The sequence below is a fragment of the Equus quagga genome, chromosome 9 (assembly GCF_021613505.1).
Source record: "Equus quagga isolate Etosha38 chromosome 9, UCLA_HA_Equagga_1.0, whole genome shotgun sequence".
NCBI classification, from domain to species: domain Eukaryota; kingdom Metazoa; phylum Chordata; class Mammalia; order Perissodactyla; family Equidae; genus Equus; species Equus quagga.
In genome coordinates, this window is record NC_060275.1 from 56,479,170 (window position 1) to 56,502,174 (window position 23,005).

At 37.2% G+C, this 23,005-nt stretch overlaps 1 protein-coding gene across 2 annotated transcripts in view; it reads right to left on the reverse strand.

Moving 5' to 3' along the window:
• Positions 1-23,005, reverse strand: part of PTPN2 (protein tyrosine phosphatase non-receptor type 2) — an 84,915-nt gene that overhangs the window by 23,802 nt on the left and 38,108 nt on the right. For both annotated transcript variants that reach the window (XM_046671906.1, XM_046671905.1), the window contains exons 3-5: positions 13,103-13,203; positions 10,339-10,437; positions 5,124-5,261 (exon numbers count right to left, since the gene is read on the reverse strand). In XM_046671906.1, the coding sequence (XP_046527862.1) occupies positions 5,124-5,261; positions 10,339-10,437; positions 13,103-13,203 (338 nt within the window). The remainder of the gene's footprint in view (positions 1-5,123; positions 5,262-10,338; positions 10,438-13,102; positions 13,204-23,005) is intronic.

Consider the following 23,005-nt stretch of genomic DNA (forward strand, 5'->3'; position numbering starts at 1 on the left):
ATGCATTGTCAAAACTCACAGACTGTACACCAAAAAAACTCAATCTTACTGTATGTAAAAAAGGGAGTTAAATTTGCTGTATTAAAAAAAGTATTTAAAACATTCCAAATTAAGAAGGCTAAATTGTAGTTTCCTTTTACAAAGCCATTAATGCACAGGTAACAACACAATACCAACATAGGAATGGGCTAAAGAGGCTGGTCTCTGATTAGCCCAGGGGTATACTTAAAGTCCTATTTTCTTTTAATGAGGTCTAAGTTTCCAGGAGGTGTTTTTAACTCCTTTTCTTCCCTGACAAATCACCCTGCTGTGCTCATCAGCCTCCATGTAGTGCTGACCATGCAGAGCAGGGCCAGACTTGGCCCATGGGAGCCTAAACCAAGTCCTGCTGGAGCTCCTGGGTCTGGGAGGTGTGGTGCCAGGACCCTGCTCCAGTGCAAGCTGTGCTCTCTAGGGTGTGGCCCAGTGTTCCTATATGGTTGTGTGCTCAATTATTGCATCACTTCTTGGCTCAAAACCTATGGTTACCCCAAAATTCTGAGCAACTGCTTGCTTTTTCTTTGCTTCTATAATTTTGGCTCAAGACTAGTGGTCTCTTGATTTTTTTCAAATTCAGGTCATGCTGTCTGGGATACTCAAAGCCAGTTCCCAGAAATGCTCACGACTGTTTGTATAATACAGTCTTCCCTACTAATAGATTTTTAAAATCAGTCTTTTTCTTTCCCTACAGGACCAGACTAAAGAACTTCTTGAGAGGATAATTTTTATTAATTTACCCCTACTGAAAGAAGATTCAAAAACAGCAGCTCATAAAAATCATCTAATTCCCAAAGGACCACGTTAGGTAATAAGATGTCTATGTTTACTACTATGGTACAAATGAAATGTGCATATGTATGACTGGACTCCTTTTCCCGCTTTTCCATGCTGGAAAAAAATGAGAGGGGAAAAAAGGGTTGCCAAAGGAGAGAAAGCTAATACAAAATTCATCTTTATTCCAAACAAGCCCTACATTTAGACGCTACAATTTTTGACAAACTCCTTCTTTCAAAACTGTGGAAGCACCCTTTCCTTCTCCTACGTCACCGAGTCACATCAGTTTCCCTTCTGTGAGGTCCAGTTGGGCCCTTCCATCTCTTTCCCTCTGCTGCACCTTACACCCCATGCATACCGGGTTGCATCCACAATAGCGTGGCTGTCTCCATCTCCAGCCATCCCGCACACGCCTGCCAAGTGTTCTTTGTAAAATACTGCATTATGAATACCACACTCTGCATGAAAATGTCAGTGGTTCATCATTCTTTTTAAGGCAAAATCTCATGTACATTTTTTGAAGGAGAATTCAAATTTAAAGTCTTTGAATAGGGATATCTAGCTCATTATATATGGATTCATATTTATATAATCTATGAATGGAGCAGGTGGTATAAGACAATGGGGAGCTTTAGGCTTATGGCAATTTAAGTGTATGCTGTCTAAAGCTATTCAAATTCAAGTTAACTATTATTATCATCAATATATTTAAGATGATCACCAATTTTATAATCATAAAAAATCTACACAGCTCTATGGTGCCAGGCCCAGTTATTGTCACACTTTAGGCACATATAGAAGGTACCAAGATTATGCTTCCAAAAGACTTTCATAAGCCCTAGTTTTGTCATCCTTAAATGGGGTTAAAAATAGTACTTACCTTATAAGCCTATCATTCTAAAGCGCCTAATATATGCCTGCACGTGGTAAATGCTTAACACATTATACTCACTAATTGCCTTTATTTTAGCCCCTAATAAGCTCCAATAATTGTAAACCTCTCCACATTTTCAGTCTCTTCACTTAATATTTCCTCTATACCTGGACAGCAGCAAAGTTTGTCAACCCTATCTCCTAAATACAGATTTAATCTATCAAATCTGTACCCTCACTGTCACTGCCTTAGTTCAGTCCCTCATCAATTTTTGCCAGGATCATTATATTGTCTGTGTTAAACACTTAGTTACTGCAATTTATTTTGAAAGGTAAGTAGAACTCACCAGGTCAGGAGGAGAGGAGACTGACAGGAATAGTTAGGCATTGGGCTTGCTTCTAAGCAGAGAGAAAAGCAATACAGAGGCAGGACACCCAAGGAACAAGCTATTTGAGGAGTAAGTCTTTTAGCAAGAACAAATCCTGAGTGCCTGAAGGAGAAGAAGGTAGACAAGGAGGCAAGGACCAAGCTGGGTTGGTCTTGGACTTCTGTGCTGGCTCTGCAAGGATTTTTTAGAGCATGGTAGAAGGATCACTCTTGTGTTTGAGATCAACCACTCGGGTATAGTGTGGTTGACAATGTACTCGGTGCAACTGCAGAAGGGAGGACAATGGCAAGGGCAAGGACCCTGCCCAGGGGGAGTTGAAAACCTTGTTATGGAGTCAAAACACAGACATACACAAGTATTGAACAAGCCAATAAAAGGCTAAAATTTAAATTATGGAGAGAAGTGCAGGAAGTTCACAGCTGTTAGGAATGAATGCATCACAGATATATTAAGACCTAAGTAAGAAATGGGGCACAAGGTAGTGCTAAAGGATGTGTGGGATATAAATAGGCAGAAAAGAGAGGAGGACATTCTAGGTGGGATAAACTGATTAAACTATTTTGAATCAAATCCCAGTTGAGCATCATAATAATTAGGCACTCATTCTGTTTCGGGCACATCTACAAGGACAGAGAAATAGAAGGCAGTCAGCATTACAACAGTATTCCTGAAATGTGATAAACATAAAGCTGGTCAATAATATTATGGAAAATAGTTAAGGGCAACAGAAAAAGAAAAACCTTAAAGACAAATAAGTACTCTAGATGGCCTTAGATTTAAAAAAGCCCCTAAACCCAGCTCCATAGCTTAAGCTGCAGGGCCACCTTAAAAGCAGAGATGGACTCTCACCATTCAGAGGCAAAAGTTCAAATTCTTAGCTCTAATCAACACACTGGAAAGGGCTGCAGGTTTGTAGCTTTACTGTTCCATTAGACTGGAAGTCTCTAAAAGAGCAAGGCCTGCACAGATCTGTTAATAGCTACAAGCCAGGCTCCTTTAGAAGCAAACTGGTTCTCTGCACCTCAGGAATCTCAACAAAGGTCTGCAGGTGAGGTTGGCTATCATTCCCCTACTTCATCATCACCTTCTCTCGACCCCTTGTTATTTCCTTCTCCCTCAACTTGTTCTTTTCAACTGCTCTCGCTCCTGCAGTCCCTCCCAATTCATTAATATTACAAAGAAACAGATACACAGAACTAAAGCTAATAATTATGGATCTTGCACTGAGTCTAGGTATGTTATAGCAGTAAATCACTTGATCCTGAGGTAGATAAGATTAGCATCTTTTTCAAAAGACAGCCTCATGTCATTAGAAGTTAGGAGATCAGGATTTGAGTTCTGAGTCACTTATTACCCAAGTAATCTATTTGTGGAAAAAATCCTATCCTAATGGATTTTAGGATTATTTTTTAAAAATATGAAATACGAGATTATTAGGAATATTTATCTAAATTACAAGAAGACCGTGGGCCAAAAGATATTTATGTGAAAGTGTTTTGCAAACTGATAAACAAAACACAAAAGTCATTCTATTTTATTACTATTTGAGGTATAATCAATTCTCAATTAGGATAGATTTCAGAAACAAGGAAAAACATCTACGCTCTTCTCCATCTAAATCAATTTTAATGCCATAAGCAGATGAGGTACCTGGGATAAATACCAAGAGAAGATGATTCAGAGAACCATGAGAAGTTTATGGAAATGCAGTTCTGTTTCTGGGAATGAGCACGGTACAATCCAGTACCAAATAGTTATGGATGTATCTCAATGCAGTTTGAGACATATGTAAATGGATAGTTGGTGCAAAATAAATCCAGTAAGGGAAATTTATAAGTAAGTCTAAGGCTTGTAATTCTCAACCTGACCCTTGTTAGATGACCCAAGCGATTAGATAATAAGCTTAGTTAGGGATGTCATGGGAAACTGGACCTGGGCCTTGAGCACACAGTACGCACCTGTGCTTACAGTATGCAATAAAAGTCAGAGATCAACCATAAAACATATTTCTATGTATCTAAAAAGTACTTATATTTATACCCTTTCTCTTCTCTGCAAAGCTTTTTTTTGGTTGTTAATGATCCTATGCTAATCACTTAATTCACTTAAGAGTTAACTAAAACAGCATCTCACTTTATAGACTAGATATATTCCTGAAGTCATTTTTGGGCAAACAAATATTTTCCTATTTTCTCGTTTTCGTAGTTTCTAAAGCACCTCAGAATCACTTTCATTTCATATTTTCTACTTATTCTAATTACAACACAATGAAGGTAAAAGAGGTAAGCGGGAAAAGGGGGAGAAATGTCTTGCTTCCCAGCCGGACAACAGCAGGCTCACAATCTACTATATACACGGATCTGGACCAAACACCAAGGAACAATTCTTATATTTCTGGGGAAAAAAACCCAAGGAAATGTTCTTGAGACCAAATGCTAAACTTATTTCACCATTTTACCCAACTCAATAAGGACAAATTTCTGTGTGGTGAATTACTTGAATTAACACTATTCCGCTAAGTTATTTTCTCAAATACCTTGCTACTCTCAACAGTAGTAAATACCAGGAACGGTTGTTTATTGGACACCTACACTGCATCAGGTGCTTTGCATGCACATCTTCATCTGATCTCCAAAACAGCCCTGAAAGGGAGATATTATAATCTCCATTTTACAGATAAGGAAAGGCTTAGGGAGGTTGAGAACAGGTCCCAAGGAGACTTCTACTAAGTAGCAGAGCTGGGATTTGAATCCAGGTCGGCCTGATTCTAAAATCCTCTCTCTTAATGCCCAAAATAATTTTAATAAATTAATTTCAATCCTCAACTATCAACCTGAACTTTAAAATTCTTACTTTCTAGGGTTTCTTCAGAGTCCTTAGAGAGCTACCATATATAGGAACACAATCTAAAAACAAATGGTTATGACTATATATTATTATAGATATTATCAAAATGTATGTGCTGCCCCAAACTTCAAATCTAATAACAAACAATAATTGTTAAAATCATCATACAAAGTCCAATCTTTTGGTCATGAAAAGTCTTACATTGATATTTTCTAACTGCAGTAGATGTACTGTATAATATGACTTCACATCTTCTGACAAGAACTTCACACTGAATCCTGTTTCTTTATACAGCATCTCTCGGTCGTCTTTTGTTGGCCAGTACTGTGCACATTTAACCTAAATTTAAGAATATGTATATGATTTTTTTAGTTTATAGACATTATGAAACTATAAAAAGTTGGAAAAGGAAAACAAACCAGATACATACAAGCCATATTTTTTCAAGTACCCAAATCTAGGAATAGTCACACTATATTTGATGTTTAATACATTTTGATAAGATTGACATTCTATAAAATCAGGTTTGTAAAATGTTCCCATAACTTATACACTAAAAAAGCTATAAACAGACACCATGTTCATAAAATAAAAATGAATGTCATTTCTAAAGCATGACAACCTATATTTTAACACCATACTGGCATTCACTTCATGTTTCTAAAAGTATCAAACTCTTGCAAGAATCTTATCTTCAAACAGTATTAAAAAGGCTTTTACAAGTATTTTCCACAAATACCTATGAATCTGCTACTAAATACTACGTATCTAGAAATAATACTGCACATTTACTTACTAAAATTAAATCAAGGGAGAGAATCAGAAGATAAGCCACCTTTACTTAGAGTTGTGATATTTTGGCAGAACTGCTGATATGGAATTCATATTTGTGACAATAAAAGCATCTTCCCCAAAGCCAAATTTTGAAGCCAGCAGGCTGAGGCAAGGTGAGATAAAGAGTCTTTCATTAGGAAAAAACACCAGAGAAACTTCCTTGTAAAATATGGCCATTTCTCCTTTTCTAAATCACAAATAGCTACAAATAACAAAGAAAAATGCCTCCAAAACAAATGAATACTATGAGCTAATACTTCAAAAGGTGCTAAAAAACACTTACAAAATGATACAAGAAGTGAAAGAGCATAAATGAGAAATTAGAACAACTCAGAAATGAGGTGACAGAAGCAGAAAAGAATTAGAAATAATAGAACACATTTCAGAAATGAAAATTAATAAAACTAAAAGGAACAGAGGCATGAATAAATATAAGAGATAATGCCTTAAGACAAAAAGAAGAGGAAAAGGAGGAAATTTTTTTTTAAATAAAAAATAAAAAAAGAAAAGAAAAGAAGGGCATCAGCCCAGTGGCGTAGTGGTTAAGTTTGCCTCTGCTTTGGTGGCCCAGGGTTCGCTGGTTTGGATCCCGGGCGTGGACCTACACACCGCTCATCAATCCATGTTGTGGTGGCATCCTACATAGAAGAACTAGAAGGACTTGCAACTAGGATATACAACTACATACTGGTGCTTTGGGGAGAAAAAAAAAAGAGAGGAAGACTGGCAACAGATGTTAGCTCAGGGCCAATCTTCCTCCCCCTCCCCAAGAGCATAAAAAAAAAAAGGCTAAAAAAAATGGAGAGAGAGACAAATAGGATTTAAACAGAATGTGACAAATATAAAAATAGGCAAAGAAAATCGAACATGTATAATAGGAGGACCCAAAGAACACACCAAAGGAAGCAAGGGAAGAGAATAAATACTAACAAGTAGAATTCAATAAATTTTCTTTTAAAAAAGGAAAAATATTTGAAATCACATGTTGAAATAGCACACTGTGCAGCTGGAAAAAGTGACCCAGAATGACCAATGCTAGGACATATTTTGGTAAAATTAATGAGATTTGAGGGAAAAAAATCCTTTGGGTAGCCTAGGTAAAAAGAACAAGTGACCTATAAAGGAAATAAAACATCTATTTGACCTTGACAGTAATTTGTAATGCCAGAAGGAAATGGAGTAATATGTTTAACTTGCTCAAAAAAAAGCAAATACGAGTCAAGGATCCTATATCCTGCCAAACTGACTTTTAAGCATTAAGATAGCAGATGAACTGTCAGCGAGATGTAAGAAATCATGTCCATGAGCGCTAACTCAGGATCCACTAGAGAACGAGCTATAGACAGAACTGGAGAGATATCAACAAAGACTGATGATGAATATTAAATACATATTTATATGTAGAACTAAGATTTTAAAAGGGATATAAGAGAGAGACTAGGGGCCAGCCCATGGCCGAGTGGTTGAGTTTGCGTGCTCTGCTGCGGCGGCCCAGTGTTTCATCAGTTTGAGTCCCAGGCGTGGACATGGCACTGCTCATCGGGCCATGCTAGGGCAGCGTACCACATGCCACAACTGGAAGGACCCACAACTAAGGATACACAACTATGTACTGAGGGGCTTTGGGGAGAAAAAGGAGAAAATAAAATCTTTAAAAAAAAAAGAGAGAGAGACTATAGGGTGCTATATACTCTGACAATGTAAGTAAAGTACAACTAAAACAACAGAGAATGGAAAAACCAAAAATTTAAAAATTTTTTTCAGTAATTATTTTGGTGATGGAGTTGGTATTATTATTATGAGTATTTTTTGTGTGTAATATGGGACAAAGTAAATGTTTCACTGTAAGATCTTCTACATCCCTAGTGTCTTTGAGAACCAGGATTCAGGAATCTAGAAAAAGGAGGTAACAGATACAAGGTAGAAAGGGTTAAGCCAACCCCTATTATCCTAAATTTGAATTGCAAATATCACTATGAACTCTTGAGGTATGTTATCTTTTTTTTTTTGAGCTAACTGCTGCGAATCCTCCTCTTTTTGCTGAGGAAGACTGGCCCTGAGCTAACATTCGTGCCCATCTTCCTCTACTTTACATGTGGGACAGCCACCACAGCATGGCTTGCCAAGCAGTGCCATGTCTGCACCCAGGATCAGAACTGGCAAACCCCGGGCTGCCAAAGAACATGAGCACTTAACCGCCGTGCCATCGGGCCAGGCCCTAGGTATGCTATCTTAACACACGAGTATCTTTCCTTAGCTCTGTTCACTGGAAAGCTCTAAAAACAATGACCAACTCAGTAACAATAAATGTCCCTATTTTTTTGTGATCTTGAAATATCAGTGCCTATTAAAAGAAACTAAGCCTTCTTAAAGAAACAGCTGGTTCTTGGGCCTGGCCCTGTGGTGTAGTGGTTAAATCTGGAGTGCTCCACTTCAGCAGTCTGGGCTCGTGGGTTCGGATCCTGGGTGCGGACCTACACCACTTGTCAAGCCATGTTGCAGTGGTGACCCACATACAAAATGGAGGAAGACTGGCACAGATGTTAGCTCAGAGCAAATCTTCCTCACCAAAAGCAAAACAAAACAAAAAAAGAAATGGCTGATTCTATAAAGAAGAGTTTAAGATGAGCCTGCATTATGCAGTCATTCCAGATAGCAAGAAAGCTATTAAAGACTCTTAGGTTTGTGTTGAAAGGATACAGGGCCCAATTTGAAGAGATTCCAGCTGGCCCATGAAGGGACAATTTGAGTACTAAGAAGGATAATAACTGCAATCAAGTGAAATTAATCAAGTATGTTTACATCCGTGAGTTCACAATAATTGATCTGCTCCTGCCACGGCCCTCACAGCAAAAGAACCTAATTGGTCACCTGTTGAGGACACTAGAGAATCAACTCTATTTTGAAAACCACTTTTCCTACACAAAAGTGGTCAACTAACTAGAATAGGACGTTTCTTTGTTTTTTTTAATAGAACTATTCCAACAAAAACTCAAGAAGGAAGGATAAAATTGGAATATCACTATTTTGCAGCCCCTAATTAATTAACGAACTAAGCACTGACCAATAATGGCTGCTAACATCACAAAAAGAAAGATAATCAGACGTTACGGTCAACTTAATAAACAACACACGGCCACCCATGAAGTAATCTTCCCCCAAATAATTAAATTGAATCTTATTAAGCTTCTGCATCCAACCACTATAAATATGATTTATAATTTCCAGTGGCAATCTTAATCTTATTAATATAGCAATTATATTCCAAAATGAGGGATAAAACATAAGTCCTCTAGTTTGCAATGCTGCTCAAACTGTTCAAACTGACAATGTCATCATCACTTAATTTTTAAATTACATTGGAAACCATGAAAAACCACTCTAAATGACTATGCTGACACTGCTGGACATTCTGATGTGTCAATTTCACTTCAGATTAGAAATACATCAGAAAAATTTTCACCACCATTGAAAACCAGCAAAAGTAAATTTATTTATTATTTTCTGTGAGGAAGATTGGCCCTGAACTAACGTCTGTTGCCAATCTTCCTCTTTTTTATTTGTGAGGAAGACTAGCCCTGCGCTAACTACTGCCAATCCTCCTCTTTTTGCTGAGGAAGGCTGGCCCTGAGCTAACATCGGTGCCCATCTTCCTCTATTTTATATGTGGGATGCCTACCACAGCATGGCTTGCCAAGTGGTGCCATGTCCACACCCAGGATCTGAACAGGCAAACCTGGGGCTGCAGAAGTGGAATGTGCGCACTTAACTGCTGCGCCACTGGGCCGGCCCCTCCAATCCTCTTTTTGCTTGAGGAAGATTGTCACTGAGATAACATCCATGCCAATCTCCGTCTCTATTATGTGGGATTGCTGCCACAGTGTGGCTTGATGAATGGTGCTAGGTCTGTGCCTGTGATCCGAACCTATGAATCCCGGGCTGCCAGAGTGGAGTGTGCGAACTTAACCACTATGCAACCAGGCCGGTCCCATGATGAACTTAGAAAAAAGTAAGCACCAGGAATCTGAAGGACAGTGCAAGATCTTAAGGCTGGAAAAGACCTTATTGACAATAATTTCCATTTGCTTATTTGACAGAAAAGGAATCTAAAGCTACAGAAGTTAAGACTTAACCAAAGTTACACTACTAATTAGCACTGTTTAGATTGTATTTCAAATTTCAATAAATCTATATTCTCATAATTACTGTCTCATGACCTAAGAGCCAATAACAAAGATTTTAAAAACCCTGTCACTTTAATTGTTTACAAAATTTCCAAGACTTTGATAATAGCAAATTGTAAAGATTCTAATAAAGCTTAGGGATTCTATGTATCACTACTAGTCAGTATTTGTTCCATTATATTTATATCATGGTGGCAGTGGTCCACAATTGTTATTTAAATATTTAAGGTAAGAAAGGAAAAGGATACCATTAGTTCTTCTGATCTGAAATACCCTGAACTCTATTTGGCAATTAAAGGCCAAACTAATGCATGACTATCCCAAAAGAAATATGAACACATTTATAAGCTAATGATCATAGAAAATACATTAATCTGTAAAAATGAAGTATTACTCACCGATTCTTTCTCCACAACTCGGTTTAGCATGACAACTGCTTTGGTCTTTTGCTGCCAAATCATGAGCCAGAAATGACAACATGTATTAGGAAGTGGACCCTGCGAGAATAGAGAAGAAAAGGTAGATAAGAGAAAGGGGACAGAGGAAGGCTCAAGGAAAACTCCTTCAAGTATGCTTCTGGTTTGAGAACAATGTATTGGATCATAAGCAGCAAATAAGACTTTAAATCCACTTGAATTAAAAAATAGGTCTGTACTAGTTGGGATTATTGGCTATAAATGATCAAAATCGACTTTTATTTACTTAGGCAGAAGAGGAATTCTTCAGGCTCTCAGGTGGCTTTCAGAGATGAAGACTGGAGAACCAGGCTTAGGTAGGAACCAATGTAAGGCAAGATTCTGCCCAAAGGAGAGTGATCTTGGGACAGAGTTCCTGATACTATCACTACTATCGACTTGCTCGGCTGGCACTGCCATACTAAGGTGGCAGTAGTACTCATCCATAGCCTATAAGCAAACTGGAATCAAAGCCCTGGGTGGGAATATCTGACTGGTCATGTTCTAGCTGCAAAGGAGGCAGGCTTCCAGTGGAACGAGAGGCCCTGCCTCCCACAGATCATGGCAGTCCTGCAAAAGAGGAATTTTGTGCCATCACTAGCCAGCCAACCAACCCAAGTTAACTACAAAAAGATTTCCAGAAAGGGGTGATAAGGCACATGGATGTGGTGATGGATGGTAATTAGTAACTGGGTGGTAAACATGATGTAACTACACAGGAATCCAGATATAATGATGTACATCTGAAAATTAAAAAAAAAGAAAGGTACAGTCCAACAAGAGGCTTAAATATAATCATAGGGTATTAATGTGGCATTTTATTGTGTGGGGATTTACGATGTTTTATAAAATATATATATGTAAAGATATAAAGGTTGAAAATATGGTTCCAGAGAGTTGAAGTTACAATGTAGATAGAAGGGAAAACCCTCCTCCCTGCTAAATCAGAATCTTCAGAAACACCTATATCTTTAAGGACTAAGACAAGAAAGAAGAACCAAGAAATGAGACTGAAAAAAAGAAATAGAAAGAAGGGAGTAATAAGGGATCTAGTGTAATTGTTCTTTTCTATTTTTTAACATTATAGTTTTTTCAAATAGTAAATTTTTTTTTTTTTTTTGAGGAAGATCTGCCCTGAGCTAACATCTGCTGCCAACCCTCCTCTTTTTTCTGAGGAAGACTGGCCCTGAGCTAACATCCGTGCCCATCTTCCTCTACTTTATATGTAGGATGCCTGCCACAGCATGGTTTGACAAGTGGTGCACAGGGCCACACCTGGGATCTGAACTCTCGAAACACAGGCTGGCGAAGTGGAACATGCGAACTTAACCACTGTGCCACTGGGCTGGCCCCAGAAATTTTAACTCTAAAAATGAGTTTATTAAAAACACTAGGAATGCTCATAAGAAAAACTTTGAATATGACAGAAAGGCATAAAATGGAAAATTAAAGTCTCTATTTATTCCTAATTCCCAGAAATAACCAGTACTAATGGCATAAATGCATAATTTATTTAGCTAATCCCTTACAGATTATTTCATAATTTATTTAGCTAGTCCCCTATTATTTCTGGTCCTATGCTATTAAAATTAAGTTGCAATAAACACCCTCACATATATCTTTATGTCTGTACGTATCTGATCACTGAGTACATTAAACTTTCAAATGTTGTGACAGCTGAAAAGTGGTAACTGATCACTGGTTTAAATTTACATTCCCTAAATAGTAGAAGAAGTGAGTATCTTTTCATATATATATTATCTAACTTTAATTTTTTCTTTGAATTGTGAACTTATGTTCTCTAGTTTACATACTGTTTCTGTTTTTCTTTTTGATTTACAGGAGCTGTTTTATTTCAAGTAAAATAAAGTAATTGATTTTCATTTCCTGTGAACTAGAAATAGTCTGACAGCTCATAGTTACATTCAATTGAATCTTTTACCACATTAAACTTTTTTCTCTTTCAGTAACAGGTTATTCTGATCCAATTTGGGTTTTTAAAAATCTCAAATATTTTGAATATATAAAAATCATTAACTAGCAGAAATGTTAATTAAGTCTTTGTTATTTGATAAATAAAGGGTAGCTGGTGTGGATAAACCAAAATCAGTTCTACTATCTCAGAATGGAAGAAAAGTAGTGCTGAAACATGGGTGTGGCCAATGTGCCAAGAAGCCATCAGGGAGAACGCCGCAGGGAACCATCGGGCTCTCTGGCCTCCTAGCCAGTCCTCTGGGCAGCAGTTCTCAGCACCCTCATCTGCACTGAAGAAAGGCTGGACCCATCAAGGCATATCTGTACTCTGAAAATATATGCCAGAGAGCTGGGTGGAGCAGAGCTTTCAGAAGTCCTCTGGTGATGACACAGGTTATGTGAAGAGAAACGAAAGAAGTTAAAGTATTAACAAAGGTTCTGTATCAAATATAAAGCAAGGAAGATAATTTAACTGAAAAGAACTGGCCTAAGCGATTTCACTAAAAATTTCTCCTTCACGGAATATATAACTTTAAAAATAACTTTACTTTTATTTTAAATACGCAAAGCTGCAAAACATTATAATGTCTACAATTCATTCCATAACAACAGAAAACACTGGAATAACATTTCATTTCCAAAAGAAGTCAAGACATACTTTTAGCTATGTTTTAAAGCAGACCAATCACAAAAATTACATTGTCAGGCATCTGCTCGACATCACACAACTTGCCTGTGTTAAGATGTAACTCCTTTGTGCCTCTTCTATGTCAACTAAGCTGGCGTTAATATAATCATTTTCAGCATTTTGCAGTTTAACACGACTGTGATCATCTGAAACAGAGAATGATAAACCATAATTGTCATTTCAAACTTGTCATTACTTTTTAATTTTAATATCAGTGCTCTAGGTATTTATAAAATGACAGGAGAAACCAAGAAAAAAATAAATTAGCACCACAGAAGAGTTGAGTCAAATCCCAAATTATTCATCTTTTTAAAGGAAGTACAAAAATGTAATCCTTTTGTTTATTACTATGGTGTAGGAAGGGAAGCGCTTCTGTTTGTAGATTAGCTACTGTAACTAGAAAAATCAATCAAAGAGTAAAACGAATAAAGCACCTACCGTCCTAAAAGTAAAAGGATCATTCAGATTCTTGATGCCTAAGAACTGACTGTTCTACCTAAAAAAAAACCTGGCCTCAAATAGATGAGAGCAGATTTCCACAGTAACTACATTTCATTTTCTTCATTCCTCAATAGATCTGTACTCAACTATATTTAAATAATTTTTAACATTTAACTATATTTAGATTAAGTGCTAAAAATATTTAAACACAGTTGGAATATTCCAATTCTTTAAAAGACACCTAAAGATGCTTTATTATTTAGATTGTTTATAATAGTTTAGATATATTTCTAGTTTTTAAAAGTAAAAATTTCATTGATTTACAATTTATGCTAATTTAAATATGTGGCATATAAAACTTTACCTTTTATCATTTTGATGGGAAAGGAAGAGAAGCATGAGACAGGAATAGAAAGCATGTGCACAACAAGAGAATTAACATTAACTTAGAATTCTAAATATACAACTGTCAGAAGCATATACAGTCATGCACCTCATGAGGACACTTTAGTCAACAATGGACTGCATATATGATTGTGGTCCCATAAGATGAGTTTTGTATGGCCTAGGCGTACATAGGCTATACCATTTAGGTTTGTGTAAGTACACTCTATGATGTTCACACAATGATGAAATCACCTAAAGATGCATTTCTCAGAACTTATCCCCGTCGTTAAGCAACGCATGACTGTAACTGAATTATAAACTGAACACGTTTGATGTTTAACTCTAGAGAATACATTCTATTATAGGGTGCTCCCCTTAAGGAAATCTATACTAAATATCCGTTCTCTCCCCGACTTTTAAACTAAAAACACTGTCTACATTATCTGCATATGAAAGAAAATGTTAAATGGCTTTAGTTTCACTCATCAATTTATCTGAGATGTTTCTGCTGGACTGAACCCAAGACCTCTGTAAATATTACATGTCATCTGTCAACAGGAAAAACTAAGATCTTGTTATAGTAAATCACTTATACTAGTGTTCTCGGAAAGATGATGTCAGCAAGCACTTTTTTTAAAACGCTTTTTTTTTAACAGTTTAATCATCCTTTAACTGGGATATTATGTGAGATAGTAAAAAGGTCAGCCACCTAAAGACCATATATCTCCTAGATAACATCTATCAAGAGAATGCATGCTTTTAGAATGCCACACAATCCCTAAAATTCAAGCTCCAAAATACAAAATATAATACCAAAGGAATGTATTTCCTCATCCTGTAATCACAGAAAGAACACAAACCCCAAAGGTTAATCGTGTCTATTGCGTAACTGAAAAAAGCAATTTGGCCAACAAAGGCAAGAATCCATAAAAACTGGGAAGTTCCCTCTCCAGGGTGCTGGGAATTCAGTTGTCCTGCATGTCACTACCCCAGACCCTTCCATAGCTGAGGAAATAAGCCTAGAGAAAGACCTTCAGCAGTTTGTTTTTAAGAGTATTTGACACTATGACCTCAGTGAACCAGAATTCACTGTTATTTTCCCTCTAGCTTTAAAATTTAGATGAAGTGTCACTCCGATTCATTAAAAGCACTGACTCTCACACCTGTAAAGGCATGATCCATTCCTTGGAGCCCCTGCATCTGACCAATGGAGAGCAGGGTGCCACGTGAAAGGCACCTGGGGTCATGCAGAGCCTGGCCCCCAAGCCATGGCCCTGCTTCTCTCTAACATTTATTTATATAGAGTTAGCAAAAGCAGAGAAACACTGTATTTTCTCAGAAAAAAAAGTTTAAAAAAAAATTTTCCTAGCAGATAAGACAAAAAAAGGAAGGTAATCCTTGGGAAAACTCTACAGCTACTTGTAAGTGGCTACAAATGTTGGCTGAACCTATATTTTCTCCTCAACTGACTAAAAACAAAACTCTCAAATACACCTACATCATTAGATATTTATTTTAAATCTTCTGTTCTATTAAGAAGATTAATAAAAAATTAAAAGTATATACAACTTTTTGATTCAGAAGAGAATCTTTGCAGAGAAAAAACAGAGTTTCTGGTGTTAAATAAAACATAGCACTTTAAAACTATCTACAAAGATAGTATGTATATGCATTTCAGGAAGTGAAACTATCAAAGCCTTTTTATGAGAAATTGTGACTTTATGATTTCTTTTCTCTAACAAAGCTAACAAAAAGGGTCAATGCCTCTTCTCCAATTAAGAACCGTAATGTATGGTTTAAAATATCAGTGAGAGTGGACACAGGTCCCCTTACAACCTGAGTCAAATGTTTCCTTTCCCTGCCCCGTTACTATCAGTCAGCCCAAAATCTGTGAACTCTTCATTCCAAACCAAATTTTTGACTTTGGAATTAGAAAGAAACAGAAAGTTACATACTTACTCCTCTCCCACAGTCTATTCTGCCCAAAAACCTCTGAAATGACATTATTGAAATGACAGAGTCCCATAACCTCCGGACTGTAAGCCAGTCCCAAAACCCACAGTACTTTACCATTCTAAGTTTATGGTTATCTCCCTCTTTACCTTCTTTTAAAGGATCCAGCAAAAGGAGAAAAATGAAGATAGTTCAAACTATATTGCATGAGATACCACAAAAGCAACCAAACCACACTTCACAGGAAATCTTATTTCTCAATAGCTAATAAACACCAATAGAAAAACTACAAAGAAAATATACTTTTTTCTATGAGGGCATCATCTACTCTTAAATTCTTGTCACCAAGTGAATGAAGAAATACAATACCCAAAAGAACTGTGCCTTATAAATTGGATAAAAGTTAAGGAAACTTCTGATGAAGAGTCCCTTCACCTCCTACCCTCAAACAGCATGTTTTCTGAGAAATGGTTTCATCTGTCAAGAAATGACTAGCTCTAGCTGTGGCCTGAGCTGACAATACAGACTAGCTTCCTCTTTCAATACTGTCATAGTAAGCTTTTTTTTTTTTAAAGATTGGCACCTGGGCTAACAACTGTTGCCAATCTTCCTTTTTTTTTTTTCCCTGCTTTTATATCCCCAACCCCCGCCCTGTACACAGTTGTATATCTTAGTTGCACAACCTTCTAGTTGTGGGAGTGGGATGCCGCCTCAATGTGGCCTGACGAGCAGTGCCATGTCGGTGCCCAGGATCCGAAACCTGGGCTGCCGCAGCGGAGCGCACAAACTTAACCACTCGGCCATGGAGCCAGCCCCAAGTAAGCTTTTTTTATAAACACCCCCTCCCCCCACCTTGTTTTCACCTAATGTATCATTATTGTAAAGACATCTCCTTTTGGAAAGTCTTCAAGGTCAAAGAAGAAGGAGGATTCATATTCACAATAACCATGCTCCACAGGTTACACCAAGGCAGAGATCAAGAATAATTAATATAATTTAGGCAAGAAGACGACCAACTCTATCAATACAGCATTAACAGATTTTTCCCCTTTCATTCTCTTATTCTCAATCAGGGGGGAAAAACATAAGTTTTCAAATACTGTTGTCCATACTTACATGGTACGTCCCTGCCAAGAACAGAAAGCATTTTATAGATATGTCAACCCACTTCAACCCTACAAGTAATATACCTGAGGCACAAACGTTATGAATTTTCCGTCATAAATCAAGCAAGGAGCCAAAAGCAAAGCTAGAACTAAAACCCAAGTCACCATAAGCACTACCATATTAAAGAAGAGAAGAAACACAAACCTTAGTATACAGAGAGTATTAACATTTCAATTGTTTGCTCTGCAAAGAAAAATCTATTTGATAAATGCTTCCTTTACTGAACACATAACCAACTACAACTACTGTAGAAGATTATTTAGTACCTATGACGTGTCAGATACTGTATGACACATCTTACTGGGTTACGTCTCTCAATCCTCACAACCCTATGAAGCTGATATTATGCTCATTCTACTGACACGCAGAGAAGTCAAGTCATTAGCCTAAAATAACATACTAGAGAAGCACAAGAGGAGAATCTAGGTTTGTGTAACTTAAGAGAATACATATTTCCCACACTACGTTCTCTCTGTTCCATCTAAGTTGGTTCCTTTAGCATACACCCTAAATTCTTCCTGGCATCGCCTTTCATATTGTTCTTCACCTCAGATATAATCTCCACCTTCATCTCTGTCACACAAACCTTACTTTCCCAAAGATCCAACCTATGAGTTTTCCACTCCAGAGAGCCTCTCTGATGGAACCTCCACCTTGACGGTCTCTTCTTTACATATAATATCTTCAATATTCATATAGAATTTCCAGTCAACAAATATATTTTAGGAGCCAGGCAACAGGGACACAAAGGTAAGACAGTATCTGTTTAAAGCTTTTTAAAAGAAAAAAATTTCTATTAAGTAATAACTCCCAGTACTATAACTAATTGCATTATATGTTGTCAGAAGAAAGCTGACCAGCTGATGCCTGAGTAGGCCTAGTAAGATGAGCAGGCTTTGCCATGCAGGTGAAGAAGGGAAAATTCCAGCAGAAGGAGCACACATAAAGAGGATTAGAAAGGAATGGCCTATCATGAAGGACTGGAAAACTCAGAAAGGCTGAAGAGCTGGGGAGATGAGAGAGAGGCCATGTTGAGGCCACACTCTGAAGGGCCTTCTGTGCTGTGGTATGGGCACAGCCAACCTCAATGAAGCTCCCTAAAGGATGGTCATAGCATATTTGATTTTCAAGGAAGTAACTACTAGCATCATAGAGGATAGACTGGAACAAGAGGAAGACAACTTAATACACTGATGTGCTAACAGTTCAATCAACGGTTGATTGAGTACTGAACCAAAGAGTGGCAGTGGGAATGGAAAGATTTACTAATGAACAATTTCCCAGGTGCACATCATCATGGACTGAAAGAATATGCTGTTTTAGAAACATCTGGCAGGTTCAATCTTTTCTAAACAATAGGTTGACTTTCTCTGAGGACTTCAATCTCTTGCAATCCATCATGACTTCAAGTTCCTAAACTTGACAGGACAATGTTAATTAATTAAATTGTTTCCACGCATCTCCAAACTGGAAAGGCCCTCTTTAATCTATTCCCAAGAGTCTCTGCAATAGCAAGAACACCTGGTAAGTGTCCTTACAAAAGGGGTAAAATTCATTAATGTAGTGTGGAACATGGAATCTTTCCTCTTTGACAGTTTGAATAAAATAATACATACTAAGCTTCAGGTTAATATAATCAGTAAGCATCTCACCATTTTCCTTGAAACTGAGAATTTCTCCTTCTAGGAGAGTTAGAGCCTCAAAAATTGAGGGTAGAGAGACTTGGAGGAAAGAATGCTACTTTCCTTACATCGAAAAGTCCATGGATCACCATGCAAACAATGCAGACCAAATATTTATTAAATATCTTCTACATTCCAGGCACTTAGGACCAATCTACACCCTCCTGGAGCTTACCTTCTCGGAAGGGGAGAGAGCAAAAAGCAAAACTAAGTAAATTATGTGTTATACAGCAATAAATGCTATGGGGAAAAAAGCACAGTAAAGGGGATTAGTCGTGCTGTTGAGGGGTACAAGTTGCAATTCTAAATAGGGTGGTCAGGTTGGGCCTCAATGAGACAGTGATATTTAAGCAAAGACTTGGTGGAGGTCAATCATATAGATATTTTGGTTAAGAGTGTTCCATACACAGACAAGAGTGAATGCCTTAAGGTGAGTACATGTCTAACTTATCTGAGGGACACAAAGAACGTGGCTCGAGCCCAATGAACAAACAGAAGAGAAGCAACCTACAATTTAGGCACAGAGAGTTGAGAAATCCTGTATTGATTCATTAGTCTCACCCCCTAAATCTGACTATCAGAGGAAAAGGGTTTCTACTTCCATTTTCTCATAGCGCCTACCTAGTACAGTGTCATAACAATTTAGGGTGGCAAGTGTTCAAGCATTGTTTATATAATGAATTCCACAAAACTTTCGTATTCAAATTGTTAAGCTGTATATCACTACTAAACCATTCTGAAACATAAGCAGGAGGTGAAACAATGTTAACTAACTTTAACAGTGAACTAATTCAGCAAAAAGAAGAGCTCAGAAAGCTTCAAGACTTTTTAATGTAGGTATTGGAATTCTGCAGTGCAGGTGAAAGAAAAGGGGCCTAAAGAGGCAGATTTAATTGTCTGCTTTGGCTCTACCAACCTACATGACTGCAGACACAGCTGTGATTAATAGAGAAAAGCAGAACCTACTACCTGAGAAATACTATCAGTATCCAAGTTACTCAGACACTACACCCTGTGATAATGGCCAAGTCACTAGTACTCCTGGGGTCTCAGTTTTCTTGTAAGATGAAATGGCTGGATTGGACCAGTCCTTCTCGATTATTTTACTAATTGACTCGCATTAATACCCTCAAAGAGTCAAGTACAAAATTCCTTGAAAGTCTTATTTTATCTTAAAAAGTTACAGGAATTTAAAAATTCTGCTTCATTACGTATCTGCATATTAATATATAAACAACCGCTCATGTTCCGCCCTCCACCAAATTCTGAGTATAACTAATGGTCCTGGAAGAGGTGCCATGTTTCTCCCCCATGACTTTTAAGCACCCTCCCTACACCCTTCTGCTCCTCCCACCAGTCCCCAACATAAGTAGGAACTCTGCAGCAGAGCTTCCCACATAATGAACTGCGGCTACACTAGGAGCCTCTGTTAAAAGGCTACTTACTGTTAGGGCAAGATTTTGATCCACTCAGCCTGTACGGCGGCAGCAGCACCCAGGCCTCCAGCCATTTGCAGCCTTCTTTGTTAGGGTTAAGCTCTTTGTGGCCAAGGACCCTGTCATGTTCATCACATATTCCCACTGCCCAGCACAGTGCCCTGCCCATTACCCATTACCCAAGCCATCAAATTCAAAAACCTGGAAAGATGCTAGTTTAACCCACAGAACTTATTCCAATTTCCCATTTCACAGGCACTCATCTGTATGTGTACAGTTCTATGCAATTTTATCAAATTTGTAGTTTCATGTAACCACCACCACAATCAAGATACAAAGCTGCTCCATTGCCACAAAGATCCTCTGTGCAACCTTTTATAGTCATACCATTCTCCAACCCCGTCCCTAACCCATTAATCTGTTTTCCATCTCTATAATTTTACCATTTCAACACTGCTGTATAATGGAATCTTACAGTATGTAACCTTTGGAGATTGGATTTTTTACTCACCATGTGTCCTTTGAGATCCATTCAATTTGCTGTATGCATCAACAGTTCCATTTCTTTCTGTTGCTGAGTAGTATTCCACGGTATAATATACCAGTTTGTTAATCACTTACCCATTGAAGGACATCTGGGTTGTTTCCAATTTGGGGCTATTATAAATAAAGTTGATATGAACATTTATGTACGCATTTCTGTGTGGACATAAGTTGCAATTCTCTGGGATAAATGTCCAGGAGTACAATGGTTGGGTCATATAAGGTAAGTGTATGTTTAGTTTTTTAAGAAACAGCCAACTGTTTTCTAGAGTGGCTATACAATTTTATATTCTCACTAGCCTTGTATGGAATCTAGTTTCTCTGCATTCTTGGTCTTCTCCAATTCTTGTGGCCTCATTATTTTAGCTGTTCTAGTAGTGTACTGATCTCTCACCATGGTTTTAATCTGCATTTCCCTAATGGTTAATGATGTTTTTCATATGCTTATGTGCTTATCTGCCATCTGTGTTCATAATCTTTTGCCCATTTCCTAAGTGGACTGTTTGGTTTTTTACTGTTGAATTTTGAGAGTTTGGTAGATATTCTAGATTTGAGTTCTTTGTGGTTTATTAAGTATTTTCTCCCAGTCTGTCAGCATCTTTTCATCCTCTTATCAGGGTCTATTGCAGAGCAAAAGCTTTTAATTTTGGTTTAGTTCAATTTATTGATTTTTTTTCTTTTATGGATTGTGCTTTTAGTGTAATGTTAAGAACACTTCACCTAGCTTTAGGTCCTGAATTTTCTCCTGTTTTCTTCTAAAACTTTTTATACTTTACACTTTATACTGAAGTCTAAGACTCACTTTAAGTTAATTTTTGTATAAGGTGTGAGGTTTAGATTAAGATTCACTTTTAGTGAATGAAGTTAGACATTCATGTGGATGTCTAACTGCTCCAGTATAGACTGCTGAAAACATTATCTTCCTTCCCTCAAATTGCTTTGCACCTTTGTCAAAAATCAGTTCACTGTACTTGTGTATTTCTGGGTTCTCTATTCTGTTCCACCAATCTACGTTTCTATCCCTCTGCCAATACTACACTGTCTTGATAACTATAGTTATATAGTAAGTTTTAAAATTGGCACAGTGATTCCTCCTCAACTTATTCTTTTTCAAAATTGTTTTAGCTATTTTATTTTAGTTCCTTTGCCTTTGCACATAAATTTGAGAATAAGCTTGTTTATATCTACAAAAAAAAATTCCTGAGATTTTGATAGGAATTTTGTTAAACCTGTAGAACAATCTGGGGAGAACTGACATTTTTACTATGTTGAGACTTCCAATCCATGAGCATGGTATATCTCTCCATTTATTTCAATCTTCTTTGATTTATTTTATCAGTGTTTTGTTGTTTTCAACATACAGGTCCTATACATGTTTTGTTAGATTTATCCCAAAAGATTTCACTTTTTTAGAGTGCCTGTAAAATACTATTGTGTTTTTAATCTTAGTTTCCACATGTTCATTGCTAGTATATAGAAAGATAATTTTTATATGCTGATCTTACATGCAGCAACCTGGCTGAACTCACTTATTAGTTCTAGGAGGTTTTCTGGTAGATTCTTTGGGATTTTCTATGTAGACTATCACGTCATCTGCAAAAAGAGTTTTATTTCTTCCTTTCAAATCTGTACGTCTTTCATTTCCTTTTCTTGCCTTCATGTGTTGGTTAGGATTCAGCACCCCCTTTAAGTAATTTTTTTAAAGTTTCTATCGTGAAATAATTTCAAAACTTACAGAAAAATCCCAAGAAAAATACAAAGAACTTTTTTTCTAAATGACAGCAAATTGCAAACATGATACCCAATTACCCCTGAATATTTTTGTGTCTATTTTCTACAAATAAGGACTCGATCCTACTTAACCACCATATAGCTGTCAAAATCATAAAATTAACAGCAATACTTTACTAACTCAAAACCCATTCACGTTTTACCAACTTTCCTAATAATGTCCTTTAAACAAAAGGATCCAATACAGGATCACACGTGACATTTAGATGTAGCGTTTCTTTAGTCTCCTTCAACCTGGAACCATTTCTTAGTCTTTCCTGGGAAAGGTTTCTATAACCTTTTGAAGACTATAGAGTGTCAATCTATTCGAGTTGTCTGATATTTCCCCACAAATGAGTTCAGGTTGTATGCTTTTGACAGGTTCAGCAAAGGGTGATGCTCTGTGCTCACCACATTCTATGGGGGCAGTTCAGGATTTCAATGTGATGTGTCCCATTATTACTCATGATAACCTGTATAAGGCTGGCGTCTGCCAGGTTTCTTCACTGTGCCGTTACTAGTCCTCCCTTTTATTTAATAAATTATTTTGTAGAGGAACACTTTAAGAC